This window comes from Hemitrygon akajei, chromosome 4, assembly GCF_048418815.1.
Source record: "Hemitrygon akajei chromosome 4, sHemAka1.3, whole genome shotgun sequence".
Classification (NCBI taxonomy): domain Eukaryota; kingdom Metazoa; phylum Chordata; class Chondrichthyes; order Myliobatiformes; family Dasyatidae; genus Hemitrygon; species Hemitrygon akajei.
The window spans coordinates 36,467,444-36,488,549 of NC_133127.1; the positions used below are offsets into that span (position 1 = coordinate 36,467,444).

Consider the following 21,106-nt stretch of genomic DNA (forward strand, 5'->3'; position numbering starts at 1 on the left):
ACCGACTCTTGCATATTGGCTTTTCAATCTTGCTGGGGGGAAAACCTTTATTCATTTCACTTTTTTTTTCTTTCCAGCTGCAGTTTTGAAATATGAGAACAATGTTATGAATATCAGGCAGTTCAACTGTTCCCCACATCCCTACTGGTTGCCCAACTTCATGGATGTCTTCACCTGGTCCTTGCCATTTGTTGGGGAGAAAGGTTTGTAACTTGACCGTGTACCGTGACTGGTGATGAGCCCATGTCCCAGTGGAGCCATTTGTGCTCATTATCCAAACTGATTTTCTGATGTAGGACCAGGGAAGAACTGTAGGTGGTATTGAGGGTGTGCCATACTACTCTCCACACACACACATCCCTACCTCACCCCACTCCACCTCATCCACATTTCCTCACTTTCAGGGATCATTTATCTATTGCAATTTGGATTTGCTGTCTAAGTGGACTGGATCTTGTCAAGCAGAGCGTGAGCATAGCTGTGGCAGTGAACCTCCAGAAACTGCATTATGATTTACCTTCTCCGCTGTTTTGATTTGCATTGACTGAATTGCAATATCTTCCTGAACTTTAAAACATTCTGGATTTGCATATTAAACAGCATTGAAGGCTAGGACTGGAGAAGAATTATAACAACAATTTGCATTTGTGAGATACTTTCAACCTGGATGCTTCACTTGGAGAATAATAATGCCAAACTTGTCAGTGAGCCACAGTAAATATCAAGACTTTCTTATAGATTTATTCAAGAGATGTGGGATTCACAGGCTGAGTTTGCATTTAATTGTCCATCCCTAATTACTGTTGAGAAGATGGTAGCAGCTGTTGTCCTTGAGGTGTGGGTGTTTAGAGTTATCTTAGAAACAGCAGTGATGCTTGGGGAGGAACTTACAGTGCTTTGGGTCTCACAGCTGTACAGGTACCTGAGGTAGATCTGCAGCTGAAACCAGTTGCTGAGAGGCATGTATAGTTTTGGTTCATTCAGTGATTCTAAGAATGAATGGGATGGTTGCATCTAAACTCTTTAGAATTTGTAGAATGTGAAATTATTTTATAAATATAAATCTTTGAAGGGGATTGCCGGGTAATTTGCTGGTGGTGGAACCAAAAATGAGAGGTAGAATTTCAGAGCAAGGGTTGTCTGTTTAAAGCTGAAGGGAAATTTCTTCTCTAAGGATAATGAATCTTCGGAGTTCTCTATTCAGGAACTGGGAATATTGAGAGACAGGCTTCTGCAGTATTGAGGGTAATGGAGAATAGACAGCAGAGTGGAACTGAAGCAGAAATCAGATTCCAATGATATCAAATGGCAAGGCAGGTTAGAGAGACATAGAACAGTACAACAGTACAGGTCCTTTGGCCCATGATGTTATACTGACCTTTTAAATTATTCCATGATTAATCTGACCTTCCCTTTTATAGAGCACATAAGCTTCCATTTATTTTTTAATTAATATGCCTATTTAGGTATCTCTTAAGTGTCCTTAATGTATCAGCCTTTACCACTAGCTCTGGTAGTGCATTCCAGGCACTTGCCACTCTGTGCTTCTTAAACAAAAAAAAACAACTACCTCTGACATTTCCTCTAAACTTTCCTTCGTTCACCTTAAAATTATGTCCTGTGTTATTAGCCATTGGTGTCCTGTGAAAAAGGTGATGCCTGTCCATTTTACCTACATCTGCCTCTTATAGTCTTGTATAGCTCTATCAAGTTGTCTCTATCAAAAACATGGCTTACTTTTCCAATTTCTACTGAGCATTAGAAATGTAAGGTGCTGAGGAATGCTGAGTCAAAGGAGCACAGAGGTCTTGGTGACTGAGATTCAGAACAATAGAGGAATTTGAAAATACAGATGATCTGAATAGAAAAAATATCCCTTCAAACTCTAAACATTCTTTAAAATATTAATCAAACTCTAAACATTCTCCTCAGCCAAGAGCAGGAGCAGCTTCAACTATGTGTGGATAGCGTAGAAGACTGTCATAGGTTACAATGGGGCATTGACAGCATGCAGAGCTGGGCTAAGAAGTGGTTCATGGAGTTCAGATTAGTAAAGTGTGAAGTGATTCACTTTGGAAGGTGGAATTTGAAGGTTGAATACAGGTTTAATGGCATGATTCTTAGTGTGGAGAAACAGAGGGATCTTGGGGTCCATGACTATAGATCCCTCTAACTTGTGCAAAATAATAGGATGTCTTCATTAATCAGGGGATGGAGTACAAGATCCATAAGGTAATGTGGCAGTTCTATAGAACCTGGCTCGACCACACTTGGAATAGTGTTCAGTTCTGGTCACCTCATTAAAGGAAGGATTAAGAAGCTTTAGTGAGGGTGCTGAGAAGATATGCCAGGATTCTGTCTAGATTAAAGAGCATGTCTTACAAGGATAGGTTGAGCAAGCTAGGACTTTTCTCTTCAGAGCGAAGGAGAATGGGAGGCGACTTGATAGAGGTGTACAAGATAAGAGGCATAGATCAATTGGATAGCCAAAGACCTTTTTCAGGGTGGAAATACTGAGGCATAATTAATTGAAGGAAAGTATAGAGGTAGGTGGGGTTTTTTAGACAGAATGGTGACTGTGTGGATTGCCTTGCTGGGGTGGTGGTAGAGGTAGATACACTAGTATTAGGTTAAAAAGTTGGCACAAATTCCTGGGCCATTGTATTTTGTTCTATTTAGTCTTGTTCTTTGGATAATTAGCTGTTAGAAAATTAAAACTTGAAATTTGGCACTTCAGGGCCAAGATCAATATAGAGGGGAGAGGCAGGTGGCTAGCATGGAGGGAGGGGTAAGTAGGTCTCATGCTGCAAGAGCAGACTTAAGTAACATACCTTTTAAGATCCATAGTTTGTGTGTGCTGGTTAATTTGAGATTTGAATACACAGTTTAAAGAAGCTTCAACAGTTTATGGTGTGTTGAGTTGCACCATTTGACACCTTTAATGAGAACTGTTACATTTAGCTGCTGTTCCATGTTTTGGAGGTGCTGAGCTCAGTGGTAGAGTGATGAGAGATGTGAACTTTCCCCAGTTAATGAATATGTTCACCTAATTAGGAAAAAAATTATTGCAAAGAGAGTGTATCCTTGCATGCTGAGTCATTGCCATTAGAGAAATAATGAAGCACATAGACTTCAGTGAAAGTAATCTATCTGCTACAATTTGAAAGCTCACAGTATTGTCCGACCTTCTCTCTGGCCCACTTGCATCTTGGACATGTGATCCTCCATCTTCTGTTGCTGTGGATTGATGTGGGTTGGTTTGTGGTACAAGTTTTTTTAAAAACTAACTGTTCTCTCCGTCTTTCTCCTAGTGACTGAGATGTTGGTGAATGTGCTCAATATCTGTTCTGATGATGAACTCATTTCAGAAGGAGACGATGGTTTTGATGGTGAGCAGTTAATTGAATATGTTGTTACCACCAGCAAAATAAAATCAGCTTTTGCTCAGCTCTTTCTCCTGCAGCTTCCCATGAAACCAAAATCCTCTTCTGTCCCTGGTTCATCTATAGTATTGCTCACTCCCCACTACCTGTTTTTCAACATTTTTTCCTCAGATTTTAATTTGCATCTTTTTGCATTCTAACCTCTGGGCTATATTAAAAGACTTATTTTTAACAATCCCACTGATTATATATAAATGGCATAGTGATTAATCTACAGGACCTGTAATTGTCTTTGGTACCTTGATCAATGTTGCAAATTATTGTTATGTTATCATGATTGGAAGCTATCCTCAATATTAGCAATTAGTTCACAGAACTAAGGCTTTTCTTATGTCCCCTAGAACACATGCATTACTATCACTGAGAATTTATACACCCTACGATGGCAAGACTTGTTTACAGTTTTCTTTGTGGATGAGTTTAGAAGTAATTAAAAGCAAATCAAAACTTGTAGTGTAAAAAATGTGACCAAAGCAATAGGTTATCGTAATTAATGAGCCAATTTGGGCATTGCACACAATAAAGCCCCCATTTTCGTGGTGCACCAGAAGGTGTTCATTTGTTTACTTAGACATACAGTACGATAACAGGCTCTCTGTTGCAACTGCATCCATGTTTACCAATTAACCTACTACCTCCTTGCATCTTTGAAAGGTGGGAGAAAGCTGCATCCGGAGGAAACTGACGTTTACAGGGAAACTGTACATACTCCTTACAGACAGCAGTGAAATTGAGCCTGTGTTGCTGGCACAGTAATAGCATTACATTAACATTACACTACCGTGCCACCTCGCCGAGCTTTAACCATTCCTTTGCAGAAACTCTCCCATCTGTCCCATTCCCCTTATCCTTTTCCTTAGTACAATAAGACTTGTCCTTCATAGTTACTCATTTCTCATTTGCAAGCTCCCATTGAGCTTACGCCCGCTGCCTTTCAACTCCCTGCAAAGAACCTCTGCCTATGGTCCCCTTCACTATGCCTTTTGGTCACCAACCTCCTGCAATTTCTCTGAGTTAATCTCATCAAACTCCTTTGTTTGCAAACCTCTATTACATCTTCCCTTAACCTTCTTTATTCAAGAATAGCCCCAGCTTCTCCCATCTCTACATGAAGCTGAGCTTCCTCAAACCTGGGCCTATTCAGTAACCCTTCTCCACACACTACCCAAGGCCTTGTTTACTAAACATTGACTTTCAAGTGGATCACCCTAAGCTAACTCATTCTAATGGGCTAATAATCAAACTTATTTTATTTTAAGTGCCTTATTTCCATCAACTTTTTTTTAAATTTCCTTATCTAATTTGTTTCTTTTCTATTTCCACAGAATTTGGTTTTAATGCTTTTCCATTGGTTCTGTCAGATATCTGTACCTGTGTTTTGTTCTCATTCTCCAAGCTTCCTACTGATCTTTCTATCTCTTTATTTTCTGGATTGTGTCATGAGAAGAACAGCTCATTTATGGCCAGAAGAAAGGTACAAATCAAGCGTGTTGTTGAAGGACAAAGCTGGTAGAGACTCTGACTCATTGTCATGTTTCTCTTGCACGATTTGACATCTGTAGGGCAGTGTTCTCAATCTGTATAAATTCAACCCTTAATCTGACTTGTTTTTGCAACAAAAACTGATGTGTTGGAACTGCTTCCAACGAGTCACCTTCTGCAATTATTGGAAATACCTTTTATAAAACTTGGAGGGGGTTGCGTTGGCTGAATCTGTGCTGCTCTTCCGTCAGACTCTCTGCTTTTAGCTTCAGTAAAATAAACCAATTGAGCTTGTAGCTATAGAGGAATAATTGTCCATTATTTGGGATGAAAAGTTGACTATTTCAAGTCCTGTTCCAATAAACTTGCTCCAACAACTTCTACATCCCCATGCCTCAATCCACTTGTTCAAATGTGTACATTATCAGTACTGGCAGGCAGGCATGTGGTCAGAACGGTATGTGTTCCAAACCCAGTAATGTATCTGTCCAACAGTCATTGTCAAATGTCAAGCAAAAGCAAAGAAATCTTTGCCCTTATTCAGGGTTGAGGAAGTTGATATTATTGTTCCTTGCTACAAGCCCCGCTGAGGTTTCTATCTAGAAGCCAGGTTTTCTACATAGACTTTGTTAGTCCTTTTCAGCTTCCTTTACGGTGTAGGGAGAATCACTTCACTTCAAAATCTTAGTCTTTATTCACCAGCGCTGAATGGGTGTGAGAATATCAGAGCCACTGTTTATATCTCATTTTAAAGTCTATTGAATTGAGCTGAATTTAAAGAGTTAGGAATCACCAGTTGTTGATACAAGTTTTACAGAAGAGGTCAATTTCTTCATGATCTTCAAGTCCGTTCATCGAGAAGTTGTTTTGTAAAGCATGGATAGGCATTTACCAAAAAAAAATGAAATGACAATCAGGAAGAGTAGTGGTGATGTGGAACTTTTTCCCACAAGATGAGGTTAAGATGAACAGTAGAGGTGGATTGGTGAGAATGCTGGATAAAAGCACAAAGGAGAGGGAATGGGGGAAGAAGTGGAGCAGTAATATCTGCATCTGTATACTGGACGTTCTGTGTAATGTTTGCCAGTCACGTGGTTATTTAAAGGTAATCCCAGAGGTATAAAGAACACATTATAAGATGTAGAAACTGCTCTGCCTCTTGAATTTGCCTGAACCTGAAACTTCATGACTTATTCTGCATCTTGTCCATTCTCTTGCTCAATCCTCATACACCCTAAATCTAATGGCCTCACCCTTAAGTATGCTTGGCAACTGAGTTTCTATAGGGGGAGAAGTTATCAATATTGATAGCGTAAAGAAATGTCTGCTCCTCTCCAACTGAAATGGCCCTTCAGCCTGAAACTGGAATCCCTAGTTTTAGGTTATCCATCAAAAGGAAACAACTTCTTGATGGATATCCTATCAATGCTTTGAATGAGTAACCTTTTTCTTTGAACTCCAGTCAGTACCATCCTGTCTTCTCAAAGCTCTTCAGATTAACAAGAAATCATTGATTCAATTGGTCATCCTCAATCTTTGTCAATTGCTTTGTGTAGAGCAGGAGTACCCAACCTAGGGTTCACTGATCCCTTGCTTAATGATATTGGTCCATGAGATTTAAAAGTTTGGGAACCTCTGATGTAGAGCAAATTCCTCACCCACTTATCAGTCCAGTGACTGTGCAATTCAAGGCCAATTTACCAATCTTTTTCTAATTGCTTGCAAATCCTTCATGGTTGTTTTCATATTTCATGAGCCACAGCACTGCAAACTGCATCCCCATATGCTTACTACTTTCTCATCATTCTGAAAATGTTCTTGCCTATTCTTCCCATCAGTGATCAGTCTTATATTTTCTTATGTACTCAGTTTGCCACCCCTGTTCACTCCTTTGTCGTCATTTTCCTGACATCATCTTCCTGGATAATTGCCATTAGATGACCCTCCAAGACCTCAGTCGTGCCCCCAGTAGCAATCTAGAAAAAGCCTATTAGTTTCCACTGTTTTTCATTCTTTAGCCAATCCCAAACCATGTAAGTCCTTATTTAATGTAACAGCTTCTTGTGTGACAACTTAGTAGATGCATTTTGAGAATCTAGAAAATGTAATTTCTAGATTCTCAAAAGCATCTGTTGCCTTATCAAACCCCTCAAGATTGATTCCAGCAGACTGTATGCTTCCTGTCATATAATTCTACCAAGAATATTTTAAAATCGTAAGGTTTTTGAAAAATCATTATAAATATATCCATTATTTCTGTAGCTACCATTCTGAGCCCTTTTGTGTAGGCTATTAAGTTCAGCAATTTTCTGCTTTAAGTTCCCTTAACGTCCAAAGTACTTTGTATTCAGTGGTAATAATTACACACTGGTATTAGAACTTCAGTTACACACTTTTTCTGCTATATTTATTATGCCATTTATTAGGCAAAGACAAATGAAAAACATCTGTTTAATACCCCTTCCTTTCCTTTACACTTCATTATAACTTCAGCTGTCTATCTCCAAGAGACACCTTGTTATCTGCTGTTCTCTTATACAGACAGTACTTCTCTGCAGCAGAATCAATTCAAGGAGTGTCAATCAACTATCTTTGGGCCGGGGCTGTTTCAATAAACAGGCAGTCAGAGGGATTCCAAAGCAAAACCTAGAAATATGAAAGCAAAATAAAAAAATCTTTTTGAATTTTGTTGGTTCTGCAGAAAGAATTGGAAAGTAAAAAGTGTAGAAAACAATGCACAGTCTTGGTGGCTTGTGTTAATTAATGGCTCAAAGGCTGGAGGCAAAAGGCATCCTATGTACAATATGATGTGGACTGAACCAGATTCTCCTCCTCCGAGAGAGCTAGAGCAGCTGTTGTACATTATTTGGAATTAAGTATTTTTAAAAAATGCAATTCCTCCAGTTTGTTGTTAACTTATTGCCTGTGACTAAACAAATTGTATTGCAAAATCTACTGCTAAACACTTGCATGAATTAGAATATTTCAGGATTAAATTTCTGTTCTAATTATGTTAATATTTGATTGGTATCATGTCAATCTACACTCTTAATCTTAAATCATTCCTAGTTATTTCACAAGTTCCATTTATTATCATGTAGCAAATTGCAGTTGTACAAGGATTTAATTCCATGTTCTAAATCCATTTTCTAGTCAATTTGCAGCTCCAAAACACATCCAGTTAATGAATGTAAGCATAGAAAAGACTCTTCAAATGTTGAGCCCCATTTAGAACAGTAGTCTGAATTAAAGAATAGTGATAATACTGGAGGATCTGCTACTCATTATAAATTACTGTGTACTTGAGCCCTGTATTTATAACTATAAAACTGCCTCTCCCTTTTTTTGCACAAAAGAATTGATTTTCTGAATTAAGAGACTCAGGGACCTAAGGAATATAATCTTGCACTATGATGAAGGCATTTTATAAACCTTAAATATTGGAGTATAGTTTGCCCTTTCCACTCAGAAGGAATGTTAAAATTCTCAGTCCAATGTTATGCGGTGTTGGGTGCTCAAGGTGTCTCCAGAAGGTGCCTTAAGGATCTAGTGCGTCCATGGAGACTTGACATTGTGTTTATATTTTCACTGGGTTAGACTTCTGAAATTCTGTTAGTTCAAGTGACACCACCTGACACATACAATTTGATGAGATGTTCAGCATGTCTGTTTGCCTAGTGTGTGTATGTATCTCTGAGTGAGTCTGACTAGAGTCAGAAACTGACCCCATTGATATTTTGCCAGGTGCGTCTGCTGCTGCCCGTAAAGAGGTGATTAGGAACAAGATTCGAGCAATTGGCAAGATGGCCAAAATGTTTTCTGTCCTCCGGTAAGTCTAAATCCATTGCTGTTCTGGGTGTTTCATTGCTTGGGCCACAAAGCTAAAGTCAGGATTATTGTCATATGCACAATTACATGTATGCACAGGTACAATGAAAAACGTAGTTGCAGCAGCATCACAGAAACGTGCATCAAAGACACAACATTCATAAGAAAAACATAAATTAACAAATTATTCAAGGAAGACCACAATTAGAACAAAAACCAGTCCATTGATGTGCAAAGTGGTAATTGGTGATTAGGGTTGTGCAGGTTGGTTCAAGAACCAAATGGTTGAAGGGAAGTAACTGTCTTGAACCTGAAGGCAGGTGCTCCAGTGCCTTTACTTTTTCAGCTTAAGAAAGTTGAGGGACTTCAGGCTCCTATATCTCTTGCTCAATAGCAGTTAGGAGACAGTGCAATGACCCAGATGGCAAGGATCTTCTTGAGGCAGTTACTCTTTTCAGCTTCTTGAGTTCCAGCACATTTGGATTGCCTTAACAGACCATGATGAAACCATGAAACTTTTAGCAGTACATCTGCAGATGTTAGCTAGTGTTTGGTAACAAGCTGTACCTCTTTAACCCTCTTTTAAGAAAAAAAGACACTGAGGCCCCTTCCTACTGATTGCATCTACATGTTAGGCCCAGCGCAGGTCATCTAATGTGTGTGTTCCCAGGAATTTAAAGCTGTTGACCTCTCTACCACTAATTCACCAACATAGACTAGTGCATGTTCACACTCCTTCCCCTTTCTGAAGTCAGTGATCAAGTTCTTTAGTTTCACTGCAGTTGAATGAGAAGTTGTTGTTGCAGCACCACTCAACCAGTTGTCCTACTTCACTCCTGTGAGCTGATTTATCATGAATCTGTGACTTGTTCAACAAAGGTGGTGTCATCAGCAAATTTCTGTATGGCTTTGGTGCTGTGCTTAGTCACACAATTGCGTGTAAAGAGCGTTGGGCGTGGTTTGCATTCACCTGGCTGGCTTCTCTTGGGAAAAGAGGACATCTCTCTAGTTGCCAATTGTACTAATGTTAAAACATAGCACTTGATCACAACCCATCTTCTGCAATAAAAAAAAGACCCTGTTGTTACAAGGTTAGGAGGCTTAATATCTTGGGCAGGGGAACAGGCTGACATTGCAGGACATATGTACGCTTGATGCATGGAATTCAGAAGTGTGAGGTTGGTCTGTATTAGATATGAGGAAGATGCAACCAAATGTTGCCTTAACATGGGATTTCAGTGGATGCAAATCATTTGAGAAAAGAGCCTCACATTCTTACAATTTTGAGAAGTTCTGCAACACTTCATAGCTAAACCTGACAGCCAGTTTGTACACTGCATACTCCCACAAACAGCAGTGTGTTAATGGCCAGATACTGTGACTTGTTTTAAGCAGAGGGATAAATGTTACCAGAAAACCAGGGCGACTCCAGATCAAATAATGCGTTGAATAATTGAGCCAGTTGTTGGGAGGTTCTGGTACCCAGATTAACAAAGCTAAACTTGAGACAAAGGTTCAAATACACACTTCAGGAACTATTCTTCAGATTGTTCACAGTCTGTCTGCCATCATTGATGATGTATTATTTCATTTGATATCCAGATTAGGTTTACAGTGGAAGCTGTGATGTAAACCCAGTCTAGTTGAATTTGTAATCATTAGTTTAGAACGAAGGCTGAATGCCAGTATTCTTCGAAAACATGTCCATCTGTATTCTATTTATGTCTGTAGTTTCTGTGAAACAGCATTCATGGATAACTTTTGTGTTGGCATTTTCCAGAGAGGAGAGTGAAAGTGTGCTGACACTAAAGGGCCTGACTCCTACAGGAATGCTTCCCAGTGGAGTGCTGGCTGGAGGGAAACAAACCCTTCAAAGCGGTAAGAACAAAATTCACCTTGTTGTCCGTTCTTTTCTTAATTGATGTGAACAAGTACAATACATCTCTGCTCTCACCAGTGTTCTCACTACCAGTCTTTTCTGACTTGGTGCAGAATTCTGTAACTGATGATGATTGGCACTGGAATAAAGTGATGCCTTACAATTTGCAGTAGTTACGAGGATGAAGATACTTTAATGACTATGTTTGGCAAGTTTATGTTTTCAGGTAAATCGATGCATCAGTGCACTTTCAAAAGAGGTGATTATGTCCTTGTGTGTATACAAGTTTATCTCCGACTTGTGTGTTATTCACAAGCACAGCGTTTTACTTGCCATTCATTGTGCCAAATGAAGGGTATTATGAATCACTGAGATCATTAGCATAGGGGAGTTACACACTATATCCATTCATCCATTTTGCACCCTGGAGTAATTTATCCAGTTAGCTGTGTGCTGCAGTAGCAGTTGTTTGTGGTGTTTTGTGGTTTCATGTTTCTATTGGTGAATTACTGCAGGGTGCAGCTAAATAAATTACCACAGTGTGAGATGCCACAAGGTGGCATGTGCCATGTCCTACTGCCCTGCTTGCTTGATATTGCAGCAGGCATAGGTCACAACACTGTTGCAGCTAGGGGCAATGCAATACTCCTCAATCCCTGGTTGAGTGTTGGTGAAGCCACTCCTAACATATTGTTAAAACTACTTCACTCTGATATTCATGTCAGTCATTACCAGAAGAAAGGTTTGTTTTAACTAATCTTTTTAAAAGTTGTTCTAAGCAACTTTGAAAATAAAGAAGTCCAGGACATTGGTGAGAGTATTGGTGTGTGAATTCTTAATTCATTAATTTTAGGGCTGCTAATTTTTAATTGATATATGAATTGCATGAACAGAGGAAACAGCTTGATCATGGTGCCAATTGGAATAAGTGCAAGCATTAATTCATAATCTGGCATTTTCAATTAATTTATGATAATCTAATTTATTCTTCAGCATTAGCAGCCCTATATTTCTTTCTTGCGTGGTGTGTTAATTATGTGCTTAAAGACAACAGTCTAAATGGAAAAAAAATATTTAGAAGCAGCGTTTAATCGATATTACCCCAGTGTCCAAGCCTTAGCATAAGAGGTTCGTGGGAAAGATGCATGTTCCATATCTGCCTTTTCATCATAAGATCTCAAGTGTGACTGCCACATGGTTTCCGATTCTAAGATTTGTAGATGATGCAAAAGATCATGAAAGACCAAGCTAACAAAAATGGTGCCATTTGATTTAAAGCTCCCCAATGGAGTAATTGCACATTATTGTCCTGGCCTGGTTCTTGCCCTCTTCACACCCCTCACCCCGCTCCCGCTCCCCCCCCCCCCCCCCAGTTGATGGAAGGGAAGTTGAGTGAATTTTTGCCTAGATTGAGTATTTTGGTGAAACTGGTTAAAAATATTTGTGAAGGAATATCTTTCTTCATCCAGCATCAGTTTTGCACATTTACAATTATTAGTTCCAAGAGCTAGTCTGAGTGATACCATTGAATCTGCTTATCTCTATACAAGATGATTTATTACAGGTAACATGGCTGTTCCTTTTTGCTTGTTACAGGTGTTGCTTTTCTGTTAAAGCATACTGTAGCCTTTCCCTAGTAACTCCACATGCGTTTGAGTTAAGTGGTAAGCTAGAACATTTTTGTTTATTAAATTTAATCTTTTAAAAAATTGGAAGTCTTTACTGGAGTTTTGCTCTGATGTACATCTTTAAAATAGTTCATATTTTTTTTCTCCAGGAAGGTTAAATGAGGAGAGTTGAGAGCTGCAATTGTTTGAGAATTAAACTTTAGTGTCAGTGCTTTGTTAGTTTGTCTGCAAGTCTGAGGATGCTTAACATGTTTGTTTTAACTTAGCATGGTTGCATCTGCTGAAGAAATGTTGCAAACCAAAGTAGTATACAGTTTGAAAAGTGATTCCTACCCTTAATCTGGCAGATAGTTTATCCTCTTAATGTCTTTTTATTTATGAATCTTCATATTAAAAACAGTTGCTAAATATTGCATCCTCATATTTGATGTGATAAATATACCAGGGCGTCAGGAGTCCACATTATGTATTGGAGCAGTGGCATTGTTAATTTCAATTTCAAAATCTATTTGCCCCTCCCCTCCACCTTTTCCCCCAAACTAAACACCATTAAATGAATACGCTTGCATTTAATCAATGAACTATCTTGGGGTAAGTCTTGGACACAGTGAGATTAACCATCAGTGAATTATCTGTTAAACTTGCTCAGTAACTGAGTTTTCTTCCCTGAATCATTGACTTGTGTTGTTGCAGTTAATTACTGAAGTAAGTTGTCTCTATTTTATATCTATATATGTGTGAACTGGGTATTGTGTGTGGAATGGGGCTGTCTGTTCAAAGCCCCTGTGAACTTCCTCCCTCTTCACTCTTTCCAATGTTCTATTTGCTTTCTGATATACTCTTTCTCTCTTTCTCCTGTTCAGACGAATCAGGTACCCGCTTCATTCAAATCACCCTGTGCCTCTGTGTGTCAGTGTTCTGTGTGTCAGTGCTAACTTACACATGCTAGTAACATTCACCTGTGCAGACTGGTGCACTAAATCACAAAGAAAACAGTTTTGTGTGGAGCCAGATGTTGCAAGTACTGAGGAAATCTGTTCTCTCAGCCGAAGATAGATTGGTTTCCTGCCAGCTCATGGCTTCACTGTGCAGTTTCAGTTTTCTAGATTGTCACGACTTCCTTATTTTATATATTATGAATCAGTTACTTCATATTTTAAAATTAAAACATTGAAGTAGAAAAGTAGATCCTAACAGAAAAATAGCATTAGCTAGAAATGCTTCTGGGTTACAAGAGAACTATATTAATATAATATATATTCCATATATAATAATAATAATAATAATAATAATATATATGGAATATATATTCAATAATATAAATATAATATATATTCCGCATAAGGGTCAAGGTCTGTGTTACTAATCAGAGAGTTAACGGCCTAAAATCTATCGAATGGTGAAAGGCCTTGATAGAGTGGATGTGGAGAGGATATTTCCTTTGGTGGGAGTGTCTAAGACCAGAGGACACAGCCTCAGAACAGGGGTGTCCTTTTATAATGGAGATGAGGAATTTCTTTAGCTAGAGAGTAGTGAATCTGTGGAATTTGTCGCCACAAGCAACTGTGGTGGCCAAGTCTTTCTGTATATTTAAGGTAGAGCTTGATAGATTCTTAATTGGTCAGGGCATGGAGGGATATGGGGGGGGGGGGGGAGGCAGGAGATTGGGGCTGAGATGAAAAATGGATCATTCATGATGAGATGGTGGAGCAGACTCAATGGGCCAAATGGCCTAATTCTGCTCCTATAGCTTACGGTCTTATAGTTACCAAATCCAAATCTGCTGAAGTCACTGCTTTTTACTTCATTGTTCACAACTAACTCATGGAGCTAATTTCCAACCTTCAGGATGAGGGAGAATGTGTAGATTAAAAGTTTTGGCCTCATAAGAAAGTCTGAAACTATCCTCTATGGTGAGTCTTGGAGACTGAAGCTGTTTTGAGATTGCATTGATGCACTGGCAGTTATACTGGTCCAGTTGCCTTCAGAAGTTTCATCTTGAAACTGAGTAGCTTGTTACTTTAAAGGAGATGAATAAGCATTCTTTGGGTGATGAACCCGTTGGCCGAACAGATGGAAGAGCAGGTCCTTTTCCTCAGGAATATTAGCGAACTTGAATAATTTTGAAGCCATTCATTGGTGTTGAGCGCAAGTTGCCAGTTTCCCACGTTGAGATTCTTGGTCTCTAACTAGTCTGGCCCATGTCTCTAGAAGGACTGCCACAGCGTGTTTCCTAATCCTTGTTAATGCCACCCGATGACTGCACTAGATAATTCCCATGATGCATCATTTCATATCCATATTGGACCTCCCTCATCACATGCACTCCTGTGTGATCACCTCTCATGTGTTCCTCATGTAGAATGTGAAATAGGGTTATTTGGTTGGAGGCATTTTGTTGTAGAGATGGAACCACCTCTCACATATGTGCCCCTGCAAGACCCAGCTTAGTGGAGCACAAATTTGTGTAAAGTGACTAAATTGAGAGAGTCAATCATGTCTGAATCAAAATAATCAACTGTTGCCACGTTTATGTGGCTCTTCCATCATTCTGGAACATCCAAAGATGCCTCACTGGAGCTTTATTGAACAGTTTGACCCCGAGGTACTGTGACTGAAAGTTTAGTCTGTGTGGATTTTAAGAAGAAACAGGTCGAAGTTTAGATTTCCAGGTTGTAGCCCGTGTAACTGATGGTGCAGCCACTATCAGTGGATGGTGAAAAGCTGTGGATATGCGAAAGTGGAGTTGGATGAGAATATTGCTGTTCCAGTTTAATGGCTAACAGAGTTTGCTGAGATGGGGCAGGTGGCACCACAGGAGGACTAGCTGATTGTTGAATGCATTGGTGGACATACAAGTATGATGCCTTCCCTATAGCAAGTGATGAAGTGATGTTGCATTTTGAGGATGATTTCAGAAATATAATGCAAGGTTTGGAAATTTATATTGAGTGCTGAATCAGTTTTAAGGGATGAAGATGTCTGTGAAGACAAACTAACATTTTATTATAAAGAAAATCATCCAGTTTTGAGAACTGATTGTGATTTTTAGCATCCTTTATGCCAACTGGAGCGGGTTGTTTGGTCAACCCCAATATACTGGATCTCTTCCCTGAATTGCTTGAATTTAAACGATTTTAAGTGAATTGAATCTTCTTTCATTGCTTCATCCTTGTTCTCTACATAGAGATTTATAGCATGGAAACAAGCCCTTCCAGTCTGACTCATCCATGCAGACACATATGCCTTACTATGCAAATCCCATATTTCCTATATTTGCCCCATATCCCTCTAAAGCAAGGATTCTCAACCCTTTTTGTACCATGGACCAATACCATTAAGCAAGGGATCTGTGGACCCTAGGTTGGAACCCCCATGCTTAAAACTTTTCTACCCGTGTATCTTTCTGACTGTCTTTTAAACATTGTAATTGTACCTGTCTCTCCCCACTTCCTTTAGCAGCTTATTCCACAAATCCATTGCTCTCTGTGGGCAAATTTGCCCTCAGGTGCTCACTGAACCAAGACCCCTCAAATTCCCCTCCAATATCTCCCACCATCTCAGATGTCTTCCCTATAAAACTGCACTCACTATCTTGTATTTCTTTATACTGCTATTCCACCTTAGCCAGTCACACAACTGCATAACCTCTCTGTAATCTGGTTGGACTTTAAGACTCTTATTTCTGATTTAAATTCTGTACATGAATAGTTTTGCTTCCCATTCTGCAAGAGATCAGTCAAGCCAAAACCAGGCTGTTTCAGATGGCAGCCAGGAAGCCCACAGCCAAGTGGTAGCCATGTGGCTTTCAGTGGCAAGACAGGTGGTGGGTAATTCTGTGCTGCTTTTGTTAGTGTCCTCAAGCTGTGAGCCTTGGTTACTTGGAATGAGCACTGAAACAGGAATACATGTATACAGGAATAAAGCATGTTTAAAATTTATTGGCAATGTGTCAAGGTAAAACCTGAATGTTTAACTAAAAAGGAGCCAAGCTATGCAACTTCTCCTTGGGGAGAGCTTCCTATGGTGCTGATTACTTAGATGCTGTTATGATAAGGTGAAGACTATGGCTGTGGGTTGGTGCTTTGACTGTTGAATCTACCCAACCCATACAGGTCACATTGCAGCTACTAAACCAATGCTGATCAATCAAAAATGGGGATTATTCTCCGGGACGTGGTCTATTTTAGATGTTGCTCCCAGTAATGAGCAAATACGTTATCTATTGTTGCATTACATAGTCATGGCATAGCTTTGTTCCTCAGTACAATCTTGTGAAAACTTTAACTTATTTTCCATCTGATACTGTAAACCAATAAATTGCAATTTAGTAATTCACACGCACACACGGCCGCAAGTTGCTCACTGATTTTTCTGCTCAGTCATCACAAGCAGATTTTTCTGTTTCCTCTCCACATATAAATTGACTGTGTGTTGTCCTCTGTGAATGTGTTGGTCCTGTTTCTCATCTCCACATAAGAGTACTAAAGCTTATATTAGACTTGCTGCAGTTGCTATTTTTTGTTTTGCTTCTCATTGATTGTTAAAGATATAAATTCTCAGCAACTTTCTCATCCGTTTTGCAACCCTTTTCTTTTCTTCAGCGACTGTTGAGGCTATTGAGGCTGATGAAGGTAATATTTTAGCCAGACCCCTTTCTGTTGTACAATGGACTGGGGCTGTGCTGGGTTTATACATACCTAATGTAAATATACTTCTGTAGCTTGTATATGATGTGTGGGTGTTGGGTTAACCAGTAGTTGTCTAACACTCCTTAACACTGTCATATTAACCATGTTGAGGTGTGGCTTGCTTTGAATAGATTCATCTTTTATGCAGTTGTGTTGCTTTGTTCTTGCAAAAACCTACTGAGTCTTCTGGCTGAACTGTGCTGTCATATAACTTAGAGTTGAACTGTACTTTCTCCAGAAGAGCTATTAACAATTGATGCTTCAAAATTGGTTAAAGACACTGAAGCAAGAGCAAAGCCGACTGCTGATTAAATAGTGGCTACTTAACCACTATTTATGCTCAATTAAAAACCACCTATTTAACAAACTCCAATCCACAGTCCGCATCGGTGGTGGAAATTAATTTTTGCTTTTTTTTTCTGTGACTGTGGCTTTGCTGTGTGTTGTGTTTAATAGTGGGTGTGTGTGTGTGTGTGTGCGCGCGAGTGTGTGTATGTGTGTGTTAACTGCCATGTTATCCCACTGTCAGACTGGCAGACATAGCAGCAAACTGGATTACTGTGTTACAAATGGTAGCTGAATCACCAGCTGCTTCATTGGGAAGTCTGTAAGTAAGCTTTAAATGGTGTGCAGTGGGATCTGCCTATAATATAATTTAATTGTAGTAAACTTGCTTTATTCATGGTCAGTTAACATTTCCTTGTTGCACTGAAACCATAATTCAGTTCTGGTCTGAGCCTGTGACGCACACTCCGTATTCAATGAGTGTGCAGTGCCTCTGACATGAATTAAAGATTCCAGTGAGGTGTTTTATTTTTCTGTTTAAAATCTCTGAAACAATTTTATTTTGTCAAAATCTGTATATATAAAAGTCTTGATTACAATTAAACTTCAAAGTATTACCACATCTAACTGCCCTTAACCAGTGACTGCCACTGGGTATGCAGTTTCTGTTAAAGTGCAGCCATTTTATTGTTGTAAAGATCCCACTGCAGTAATGAAAACCACGTTAAATGCTTGTTTGCTGCATGTCTTCTAGAGGTGACAAATTGAATGGTTAACAATCATTGTGGCTGTATTGAACATTCCAAATGAGCTGCCCTGTTTGTAGGAATTTGAATGATACACTGATATAAATGACCATTCCTCTTAATCTTTTGAGCATTGAGTTCCCTTTACTGATTTCTTTGCTCCATGTTTTCTGGTATGTTGTAACTATGAAAAGGTTCTATTTCCACATAGCCCCTCCAGAGAGATAGTCCGGGCAGTGATGGCCGAATGGTCCGTGTGTGCAGTACCAATCTGATTCCATAGTAAGAACCAAATGTAATGCCCTGGGAGAATCACCTGAAGCCATTGGTGGGTATTTGTCAAGCAGACATCTGACACTCCGCCAGTAAAGGCAGTCTGGATGTGCAGGTGGTTGTTGAGCAGCAGAAAGTCAAGAGCGCAGCAAGTGGATTGTGCTTATTACACACCAGGGTCCAGTTACAGAACTGCCTCAAGCTTGTGTTTCTGGGGCAAGAGAGGGAGTGGGGTAAGAATCAATTATTAATAGCTCAATATAAATTCACTTGTTCTCTGCCTTGCAAAATCCAAAACAAATTGGGTTCAATAAATCAAACTGAGCCAAAAAGAAGTGCACAGAACATGATTACAGAGCTGTTTGTTATGATGCAGTGATATTTTCCAAATTCTTAAAGTGTTAACTATGTTAGTGATTAAAGTACCTGTACATCATAATCACTTTTGGACACTTGTTTCACTTCTATCAACTAATTTTGCCCTCTTTGCCAAGCACATGGGTTTTTTTTTGACTCCCTAACCTGAACTTTGGGTGACAACTAAATCCCAATTAACTAAATTATTTCATAGTCATTGCATGGAAACATGTCTTTCAACCCCACTGCTCCATGCCAACCAAGATGACCCATCCAAGTTTGTCCTATTTGTCAGCATTTGACCCATAATCTTCTAGATCCTTCCAATCCATGTACTTATCCAACTGTTAATGTACCTGCTTCAACCACTTCCATTGAAGTAATTATTGCTAATTTGTAGCCAATTAATTTTTCCCCATCCTCCTTCATTTCCTCATCTCTCAATCTTTCTCCCCATCTTAAAAGCTCCTGTTAATTTAAGACCACATAGGAGTGTTTTAAATGTACAGAGATCTAGTGCTTTTCCAGCATCTATGACAAATAAACTCTTTTCAGGTTTCCAGTTGGGCACCGGTATCAATTTTAACTTATGTTTCAATGACAAACGCTGCCATCTTCATCAGGAATGATGCCTGGGCGTATCTAGTCTGGTGGTATTTATACCCCCATTGTCCGTCCTCATGCAATTAGGTTTCCGCTGTCCCACCTTGTTTACAATTGAATTCCAGTTCTTGCAGTTTAAACAGTACAGTTACAGTCCCTGCACTTTTTCCAGATGTTACATACCTGGCAGGAGACCAGTGGTTCATTGGTTATCTCGTCCAAATTGGGAAACTGTTTGATGTGACCTTTGCCTGGGTGGAGGGGATTGGTGCTTAGGCATGGGATCATTTTATGGTCCATTTCCTAACACTTCCACAATAGCAACATTGCACTGTATCAGCAGTACAGAATGCACTTGTTCTGAAAGCTTCCCCTCATTAAGAACAAGACCACACGATATAGGAACAGAATTAGGTTATTTGGCTCATCACAGCTGCTCCACCATTTCATCATAGCTGATCCAATTTTCCTCTCAGCCCCAATCTCCTGCCTATTCCCCCGTATCCCCTCATGCCCTGACCAATCAATAATCTATCAACCTCTGCCTTAAATATACATAAAGACTTGGCCTCCACAGCTGTCTGTGGCAAAGAATTCCACAGATTTACCACTCTCTGGCTAAAGAAATTCTTCCTCATCTCCATTTTAAAAGAACACCCCTCTATTCTGAGGTTGTGTTCTAGACTCTCCTAGATTCTGAGATCTTAGACTGTCCCACCGTAGGAAACATCCTCTCCACATCGACATTATCAAGGTTTTTCACCATTTGAAAGGTTTCAATGAGGTCACCCCTCATTCTTCTGAATTCCAGTGAATACAGGTCCAGAGCCATCAAATGTTGTTCATGTGACAAGCCATTTAATCCTGGAATCATTTTTGTGAGCCTCCTTTGAACGCTCTTCAGTGTCAGCACATCCTTTCTAAGATGAAGGGGCCCAAACCTGCTCACAATACTCCTAGTGTGGCCTCACCAGCACTTTATCTTAGAAACTTTTTATAACAGTTTGTCATTGAGCCTACTAGGGTATCAGCTATACTGGATTGGGTGTTATATAATGAATCAAAGGTGATTAGGGAACTTAAGGTAAAAGAACCCCTAGGAGACAGTGATCACAGTATGATTGAGTTCAATTTGAAATTAGATAGGGAGAAAGTAAAGTCTGATATAGCAGTATTTCAGTGCAGTAAAGGAAATTACGGTGGTATTGGCCGTAGTAAATTGGAAGGAAATGCTGGCAAGGATGACAGCAGAGCAGCAATTGTATGAGTTTCTGGGAAAAATTAAGAAGGTACAGGATAGATGTATTCCAAAAACAAAGAAATACTCAAGTGGCAAATTAGTATAACCATGGCTGAGAAGGAAAGTCAAAGATAATGTAAAAGCAAAAGAGAGGGCATACAACAAAGCAGAAATTAGTGGGAAGATAGAGGAGTGGGAAACCATTAAAACCCTACAGAGAGCCACTAAAAGAATCATTAGGAGAGAAAAGATGAAATATGAAAGCAAGCTAGCAAACAATATCAAAGTGGATAGTAAAAGCTTCTTCATTTTTTTAAATGAGAGATGAGAGTGGATACAGGACTACTAGAAAATGAGGCTGGAGAAGTAATGACGGGACAAAGCAATGACAGATGAACTAAATTGAGTATTTTGCATGAGTCTTCACTGTGGAAGACACTAGCAGTGTGGCAGACGTTGAAGGATGTGAGGGAAGAGAAGTGAGTGCAGTTACTATTACAAGGGAGAAGGTGATCAAAAACATAAGTCACCCGGACCAGATGAACTGCACCCTAGGGTTCTGAAAGAGAAAGTAGTAGAGACTCTGGGGGCATTAGTAATGATCTTTCCAAAATCACTGGACTCCGGCATGGTCCCAGAGGACTGGAAAGT

General features: G+C 39.5%; 1 protein-coding gene across 4 annotated transcripts in view; it reads left to right on the plus strand.

The window, feature by feature from the left end:
- LOC140726236 (protein phosphatase 3 catalytic subunit alpha) overlaps positions 1 to 21,106 on the plus strand; it is a 290,068-nt gene that overhangs the window by 261,708 nt on the left and 7,254 nt on the right. The window contains exons 9-14 of one of the 4 annotated variants that reach the window (XM_073042332.1): positions 78 to 203; positions 3,312 to 3,389; positions 4,891 to 4,917; positions 8,670 to 8,754; positions 10,534 to 10,631; positions 16,865 to 16,894. In XM_073042332.1, coding sequence (XP_072898433.1) covers positions 78 to 203; positions 3,312 to 3,389; positions 4,891 to 4,917; positions 8,670 to 8,754; positions 10,534 to 10,631; positions 16,865 to 16,894 — 444 coding nt within the window. The remainder of the gene's footprint in view (positions 1 to 77; positions 204 to 3,311; positions 3,390 to 4,890; positions 4,918 to 8,669; positions 8,755 to 10,533; positions 10,632 to 16,864; positions 16,895 to 21,106) is intronic. The other 3 variants (XM_073042335.1, XM_073042334.1, XM_073042336.1) reach the window with 3 other exon arrangements.